The sequence below is a fragment of the Myotis davidii genome, unplaced genomic scaffold (assembly GCF_000327345.1).
Source record: "Myotis davidii unplaced genomic scaffold, ASM32734v1 scaffold134, whole genome shotgun sequence".
Classification (NCBI taxonomy): domain Eukaryota; kingdom Metazoa; phylum Chordata; class Mammalia; order Chiroptera; family Vespertilionidae; genus Myotis; species Myotis davidii.
The window spans coordinates 1680995-1690061 of record NW_006288853.1 but is presented as its reverse complement, the minus strand read 5'-3'; the positions used below and the strand labels follow the sequence as shown (position 1 = coordinate 1690061).

At 39.5% G+C, this 9067-nt stretch overlaps 1 protein-coding gene across 1 annotated transcript in view; it reads left to right on the top strand.

Annotated features, from left to right (window-relative positions):
- The first annotated feature begins 254 nt into the window (after window positions 1-254).
- Window positions 255-9067, top strand: part of RUFY2 (RUN and FYVE domain containing 2) — a 43702-nt gene continuing 34889 nt past the window's right edge. The window contains 4 exon segments of the mRNA XM_006760908.2: window positions 255-266; window positions 268-286; window positions 1099-1272; window positions 5914-6031. Coding sequence (XP_006760971.2) covers window positions 255-266; window positions 268-286; window positions 1099-1272; window positions 5914-6031 — 323 coding nt within the window.

Below are 9067 nucleotides of genomic sequence, written 5' to 3'. Positions count from 1 at the left end.
GAGATGGTGCGGAGAGTCCCACCTGCGGGCGGGGCCCGGGGCGGTGGGGCGTGGGCGTCTCCTGCCTGAGGTCAGAGCAGGATGCGGGGTTCCTGGGAGCCCCGACTTCTCGTTCAGGGAAAAGGAAAAACGGGCACTGGTTGCCTCGGGCCGTGGACCTGTCAGCGGACGGACCGCTTCGCCAAGTGCTTTATTTTTCCGCACGTGCTTTTGCCATCTGTGTGCTGACCGTCCTCCTGCCCTTCACGGCAGTGATGAGAGTGTGGGGTAGCGTCTGAATTTCTGAGTCAGCTGACAGAGTTTGGGGAAAGGGAAAAAATATCTTTTTGTCAGCCGAAAACAGCCATTGAGATCAGTTGTGTGAAATGTCTCGGTTAACTTGTGATTCAGCCGAAGCAGCCGAGCGCAGGAACCTCCCTGTGAAGCCGGACCCCGTTTTTATGTCCGGGGGGGGGGGGGGGTGCGAAGGAAGGAGCCATGCAGCACAGGCCGAGAGTTGTCATGAAAAAAACAAGTTAAAATGAGTGGAAATTGAGTGGCTTCCCTTGTATCCCCTTGTTTCTCTGTGTTTTAATATACCTGTCATGGTTGTTACTCGTAATACTGGAATCTTAGAATTTTAACTACCTTTTATTTTGTTGCCAATATAATTCTGAACTTTTTTTTTATTTTTTTTGCCTGGGAATTCATCTTTGGATGGTTCTTGCTGGCCACCTTTTGCATGAGACCCTTAAACATGTTGTCCATTAGTCTAAACTTATCTCTACAGAAATTCATGAAAACAACAACAAAGCAAAACAAAAGCTCATTCTCCCTGAAAAGGGGTACCATGAAAGTAAAACAAGTACCAGAGACTAGCCAGTTTGCAGGATGTTGGGGATAATTCATTAACTGGGACTGGAGTGGGCATGATAGAGTTCTCCAGCGCATGTGAGAGAGACATAAAGAGAAGTTGTAGGTTCGTTGGGAAGACTAATTTGTCGACCGAGGAAATGCAAGCAGCCGTTGGTTTCATAGGGGAAGGAAAGGGTTTGTACTAGTGTATTGTTCAATGTCATGTCTCGCAAATGAAGTTGGACTCCTTTCTTGTGCCTTCAGCTACAAAAGACCCCACGGCCGTAGAGAGAGCGAACTTGTTAAACATGGCTAAATTGAGCATCAAAGGACTCATTGAATCTGCTCTCAGCTTCGGCCGCACTTTGGATTCTGACTATCCCCCCTTGCAGCAGTTCTTTGTTGTTATGGAACACTGTCTGAAACACGGTCTTAAAGGTATCATTTTTAAAAATTAATTAACTTTAAGATCATTTCCCCCTCCCCCAATCTTAAACATCCTTAGAAATGTGGTGGCTTTGAGGCCATAATTACTGTTATTTTATATTTTAAAATACTCGGTGGGTTGGTTTTGGGAGAAAATGTACTGTTTTATGTTTTGAAATGGGTGGTCTTAGAAAATGCTTACTTGATTGTGTTTGGTTAAAAAGCATATTTAATTTTTAAAATGTTCAACATACCCTGAATTGGTTTCCATCTTCTAGGACAGTGATGGCGAACCCATGACACGCGTGTCAGAGGTGACACGCGAACTCATTTTTTTGGTTGATTTTTCTTTGTTAAATGGCATTTAAATATATAAAATAAATATCAGAAATATAAGTCTTTGTTTTACTATGGTTTCAAATATCAAAAAATTTCTATATGTGACACAGCACCTGAGTTAAGTTAGGGTTTTTCAAAATGCTGACACGCCGAGCTCAAAAGGTTCGCCATCACTGTTCTAGGACGTTTATGGCATTATTTTAAAAATGTTAAATTTGGTGATCCTGATATGAACTCTTCTTATTAGTTTGAGCCCTATTGAACAAATACATTAAAATAGTTGATTGCTGAGCCCTGCTGGCATGGCTCAGTGGTTGAGCATTGACCTATGAACCAGAGGTAACGGTTCGATTCCCAGTCAGGGCACATGTCCAGGCTGCATGCTTGATCCCAGTAGGGGGCTTGCAGGAGGCAGCTGATTAATTATTCTCTTTCATCATTGATGTTTCTATCTCTCCCTCTACTTTCCTCTCTGAAATCAATAAAAAACATATATAAAATATAAATTAAAATAGTTGATTGTTGAAATCTAAACCTCCTTAGTGCATGGGAGCATGTCTTCTGGATTGGATTATTGTAGAAATGTGAGTGCTCCCTGAAAACAATGATAATAGTGAATATTCTTATATACAGTTCATATTGAATAATGTGTGTAAAATATTTGTATTATATTTAGTTATTTAACGTATGTTGTGTAATACCAGTTCTTTCACTTAAAATAACTACTTGCCATGACCTTTGCGGTGGGGTTCAGGACCTGAAGGAGGGGCCAACACACAAATGAAAATACTATACAAGAAATATGGATTTAGAAGGCATTGGGGGCCAGGTGGAGCCTCTTTCTTGAAGATGCACACCCACTTCTGGCCTGGTCTATTTTTTTTACTTGAATACACATTTGCGCTTTAGCAATGCATACATACAGGCTATCAAAGGTAACGTTTGGTTAACAGTAAAAGGATTATTAGGTTAGGGAATTGCCTTGAGCCACCACTATCTCAACAGACAAGGTGCTTAGCGGCAGCCCTGCTAATGCCCAAGGTCAGTGGTCGGCAAACTGCAGCTCGTGAGCCACATGTGGCTCTTTGGCCCCTTGAGTGTGGCCACGAAGTTTCAGTCGCACTGTACGTGCGCGCCCGCACGTGGTATTTTGTGGAAGAGCCACACTCGGGGCCACAGTTTGCCGACCACTGCCCAAGGTCCATCGGCCTTCCGCGTTCCTTGGTGCATTGACAGTATTAGCCAAGTGGTGGCTTCCTGCACTTCTAATAACAGTTGTTGACAGCTTTGGTCTTTAATTCATATTATCAGCATCTGTGTAGAGGACTATATAAGCTATATTAAGGTGACTATTATAAAGCAAAAGAAGGTGGTTTTTTTGTTTGTACTTGGAGCCTGAGTAGGTTAGGATGGCTTAGAAGTTCTGACTATGGTGCATGAAAGTGTGGGTTAATGTAAAAAGCAAAAGAGGATATTTATCTAAATATGGTTTTAATAAACTGAGAAGGAGTCTTGGCACCAAAATTTGAGAAACCCTATGTGACATTATTAATGTACTCATTTATTTTTCTTTAAAATTTTTATTAATTTATTTTTATTGATTTAATTGACAAGTAACATATTTCAGTTATACAACAAAATGATTTGATATTAGTATGTGTTGTGAAATGATCACAAGTCTAGTTAACATCATCACCATATGTAGTTACAAGTTTTTTTCTTGTATTGAGAACTTAAGATTATTTTCTTAGCAACTTTCAAGTATAATACAGTATTTATTTATTTATTTATTTTTAAAAATATATTTCTTTATTGATTTCAGAGAGGAAGGGAGAAGGAGAGAGATAGAAACATCAATGATGAGAGAGAATCATTGATGGGCTGCCTCCTGCACACCCGACACTGGGGATGGAGCCCGCAACCCAGGCATGTGCCCTTGGCCGGAATCGAACCCGGGACCCCTCAGTCCCCAGGCCAATGCTCTATCCACTGAGCCAAGCCGGCCAGGGCAATATAGTATTATTTAAGTTTATATATTTATTTTCCTCTTGTAGCTTATGTTTTGTATACATTGAAGAGAAGATTAGAAGCAGCAAAAGTGGGTCAGATTGGCAGCTAAGAGCAACTCATCAGGAAATACTCAAGGGTCTCCTATTAAAATGCAGCAACTTCTCATTATTGAGGTGGTTATTCATATATATTTTTTAATTTTAAATTTAAATTAAAAAAAATACTTTTATTGATTTCAGAGAGGAAGGGAGAGGGAGAGAGAGAGAAACATCAGTGATGAAAGAATCATTGATTGGCTGCCTTCTGCAGGTCCCACACTGGGGAATCGAGCCTGCAACCTGGGCATGTGTTCTGGGGAATCAAACCTTGACCTCCTGGTTCATAGGTAAATTGAGCCATGCTCCCTGGGCTATACTTCTTAAATGTGATCATCATACACACTTCTACAGATACTGAACGCCTAATTATGATAATTCTTGTATACAATATAGTAGTGCTGACTATAGTCATCATATTATACATTACATCCCCATGATTTATTTGGCTCCTTCAGTCATTTTATCCACCCCTACCCTCTGTCTTTGGCAACCACCAGTCTCTTCTCTGTGTCTATGAGTTTGTTTGTGTTTTAGTTTCCACTTTTTAATTAAAGGTTTATGATAATTTTAAAAATATGTCAATAGAGAAATCTACTCTTTTTGTACATGCATCAAATAACATAGAAGCACATAGAGCAAAAACACAGTTTCCCTTCATTTTCCTCCCTAAAGGGAATTCTTATCATTCTTCTAGCTCTTTCCTTTTGTTTCTTTTTTCTTTTACTCTAAATAGAGTTGTGCTGTAAGTGTTATTCTGTGACTTCCCTTTTCTCCTCTTTTATTTTTATTTTTTATTTTTTTCAGATCTTATTTTACCCCTTTTCTCCTCTTTTAAAAACAACAACAACATGATGGTATGCATGGTTTGGTGATGTGTCCATTTATGTAAGTGTCCTTATCACACTTGTAGTGGTTGTATACTGTTTCATTGTATATGTACACCCTAACTTTTTAAAATATATATATTTTATTGATTTTTTACAGAGAGGAAGGGAGAGGGAGAGAGAGAGAAACATCAGTGATGAGAGAGAATCACCGATTGGCTGCCTCCTGCATGCCCCCCACTGGGGACCTAGCCCTGCAATCCAGGCATGTGTGCATGCCCTCGACTGGGGATCGAGCCCACCACCAGGGCATGTGCCCTTGACTGGAATCGAACCTGGGACCCTTCAGTCCACAGGCCGACGCTCTGTCCACTTAGCCAAACCGGTTAGGGCACACCATAACTTTTTAAGTGTTCTCCTCTTAATGTACACTTAGTTTCCAGTTTTTTGCTATTAAAATTGTGCTGTAAGGTCATCTTTGGGTATATATGTTTGTGCACAGGTGCTAGGATTTCTTTAGAATTCCTAGGTATAGAATTACTGGGTCAAAATAGGCAAATGGCATCTATGAAGGTTTCACTAATTTATCAAGTAACAGTGAATGTGTTTGTTTCCCCACATTTTTGCCTGTTCTTGATACTATCAGTCTTTTTGAAAAGTTCCTTTGTATTTTAAAAAATAGCAGAAACTTAGATTTTTTTTTCCCCCCAACCTGCTGAAAGTTAATTTGCCAAAAGGTGGCCAAAATAATTAAATTTTAAACTCTTTTCTGAATTTATTTTCCTTTACTTCAAAGGATAACACGAGGCATGTCCTAATAGTCATGGGCTTATTTTGGTGAATCACTTTAAGGCTACTTTGTGTCGATTGATTTTTCTCCCCCAAGGAAAAGTTGCCTATCTTTGTGGTTGTCCACGGCTGGTGTGTGTTATAGGCACACGGGATCTGCAGGGAGAGCTGGTCAGTCTTAAGAAAGAAATGGATAGTGATTTCATGGTTTTATATTACCCAAACCTCAGAAGAAAATAAAAGGAAAAGTAAAGCCACAATTTTTACATGTTTAAAAGTAAAGTGACTTTTGTCCTGGTTTACTTAATAAGCTGATAAAGATCAGCCTTTATTTTGGTACTGGTAAATAATGAGCCCTTATTACAGTATTTTTTTTTCACCGTAATTACCTGCCTGCATATTTCTGATAAGGACAAATATCAGGATTCTGGTTAACAGGCTCTTCTTGATCAACAGAGCTGTGGTGATTAAAGAGGTAAGGTCTCTGAATAATTGTGTGTTGTTAGAAATGTTGAAACTAAATATTTAAAAGGAAGTTAGTACAGTTATATACATATGTTGAAGTCATATTCATCATATTTTCTTTTTTTCAGTAAGAAAATCATTTTTGAGTTATAATAAAACTATCTGGGGTCCTTTGGAACTGGTGGAGAAGCTGTACCCAGAAGCAGAAGAAATAGGGGCCAGTGTCCGGGATTTACCTGGTCTTAAGTAAGGAATCTTATTACTTGCTCATTTCTAACCACAGAAGTGTGTGTGTGTGTGTGTGTATAAATATATAGAGATATTTTATTTTTAATATTTTTATTGATTTCAGAGGGAAAGAAAGAGGTAGAAACATCAGTGATGAGAGAGAATCACCGATTGGCTGCCTCCTGCATGCCCCCCACTGGGGACCTAGCCCTGCAATCCAGGCATGTGTCCCTGACCGGAATTGAACCCGGGACTCTTCAGTCCACAGGCTGACACTCTATCCACTGAGCCAAACTAGCCAGGCCACAGAAGTATATTTACTGTTCCTTAAAAGTACCTCACATTCTAGTTCCGTGATGGTGAACCTATGACACGTGTCAGAGATGACACGTGAACTCATTTTTTTGGTTGATTTTTCTTTGTTAAGTGGCATTTAAATATATAAAAGATATATCAAAAATATAAATCTTTGTTTTACTGTGGTTGCAAATATCAAAAAATTTCTATCTGTGACATGGCACCAGAGTTAAGTTAGGGTTTTTCAACATGCTGACACGATGAGCTCAAAAGGTTCGCCATCACTGTTCTAGTTTATCTTCTCTTGGCCTTAAATAGCTTTCTTCCATTCTCTCTTAATAAAATTCTGTTCAATCTTTATGGTTCATCTCAGATTTCACTTCTTTTATGGTTTTTATTAGCCCTGTCAGTAAGAATTAACTGTTAAATACTCTAATCACTATAGTCATTCCTTATCATATCACTTACTGGAGGCCCAGTGCACAAAATTCGTGCACAAATACAGTCCCTAGGCCTGGCCTGCGATCAGGGTCATCTTCCCTGGCAGCCAGCCCTACCTCCCGCCGCCACCCACCCCCAGTTCCCTGTTCCCCATCGGGCGATCGGAGCCTGCCTGCTTGGGGAAGGGACCAAGAGGTTGGCCGGCAGGCCCCAGTAGGGCAATTGGGGCCAGCGGGCTGTGGGCAGCTCCTGCATTGAGCGTCTGCCCCCTGGTGGTTAGTGCGCATCATAGCAACCAATTGTTCTGCTGTTTGGTCAATTTGTGTATTACCCTTTTATTATATAGGATTTTAGTTCAGCATTGTAATGCATGAAGTTGCAAGTCCTTTTAAGGTAGGATGTGTCAATTATGCATTTCTGTTTCCTGAGTGTTAAGCTATTTTGCAGTAATAGGCAGTCAGTCAGTAACAGTAACAGTTTGTTGGAGACTGATTAGGGTAAATCTAGGCAAAGGCTCAGGAGGTTTTGAGTTCTCAGATAAGCCATTTATGTAACACTAGAGGCCTGATGCACGAAATTTGTGCAAGGGGCTCCCCACGCTGCTGCAGCGGCTGACTCTGCCTTGGCCCCCGCTGCTGTGGCTTTGTCCAGAAGGTCGTCCGGAAGGATGCCTGGTCTAATTAGCATATTACGCCTTTATTATCATGGATAAGACATGTGCAAATTACTTTCTTTCTCTGAAAATTAGGACCTATAGGGTACCCTGCCTCTTTCACTCGACAAATGTATATGAAATGTCCTAAAAGCTGAATATCCTAGCTAATAACTCACAAGTGTTGAAATTTTTGCAGTCATAAAGTGTTCTTAAGGCAAAGATCTTACACTGGTCATGATATGACTAAGATGTAAGAGCTCCCTTTAGTATATCTTAATTCTTGTAAATGAGATAACTTTTTTATGTTTAGCATTTCCTGTCAGATCATCAGTTTGTTTTCTTTTAGACAGGTTTACAATTTAGGGTTTATATGTTATAGGGAATATGGTAGTGTTTTCTGGCTATCACAGTATCTAAATGTTTACAAGTTATACTTAATCAAGTGATATACAGTAAGCAGCTACTATTAAGCACTGCATCAGGATAATAAGATAATTATTTTACATGAATTATTTCATTTAGGGTTTAAATTAGTCTTCTAGGGTACAGATTATTATAATAAGTGTATAGATATGAAAATAAAGGTTAGAGAAATTATAGTTAATAAATGGCAGAGTCAGGATTCAAACCCAATTTTTATTTTATTTTGTTTTTAAAAAAATATTTATATTGATTTCAGAGAGGAATGGAGAGGGAGAGAGAGAGAACCATCGATGATGAGAGAATCATTGATCAGCTGCCTCCTGCACACCCCACACTGGGGATCGAGCCTGCAACCTGGGCATGTGCCCAGATCAGGAATCAAATCTCTTGGTTCATAGGCAGTGCTCAACCACTGAACCACGCTGGCCAGTTTTTAGAATTAAATAGCAAGTGATATTACATTTGATGTTTCTTATTTTTATTTATTTAAAAAAATTTTTACAGTTTTATTTTTCAATTACAGTTTACATTCAGGACTATATTAGTTTCAGGTGTACAGCCTAGTGACACTTGATGTTGTTATTTTTTTCCCTCTTAATGTATTTGTGTTGATTTCAGAGAGGAAGGGAGAGGAAGAGATAGAAACATCAATGGTGAGAGAGAATCATTGATCGGCTGCCTACTGCACACCCCCTACTGGAGATTGAGCCTGCTACCTGGGCATGTGCCCCTGACTGGAATCGAACCTGGGACCCTTTTGTCCACAGGGCAGCTCTCTATCCACTGGGCCAAACCCACTAGGGCTGCTTTTTTATCTTTATAAATGATAGAACTTGGATAAGAGTGGTATGAGATTTAATATTTAAGGACAATTGATTAAAAGAAACATTTGAAAAATAGCAAGAAGCCTGGTGATTTCTCTCTAATTAATTACCAGTGTGGCACCTTTTTAGCTTTGTTGGGCTTTTTTAAAAAAGATGTTTTTATTGATTTTAGAAAGAGGAAGGGGGAAGGAGAGAGGGAGAGAGAGAGAGAAACACTGATGAGAAAGAATAATGTAAGACGGGAAACCATAAAAATACTAGAGGAATCCAAAGGCAACAAAATCTCAGACATATGCCAAAGCAATTTCTTCACCGATACATCTCCTAGGGCAATGGAAACTAAAGAGAAAATAAACAAATGGGACTACATCAAAATAAAAAGCTTCTGCACAGCAAAAGAAACCATCAACGAGA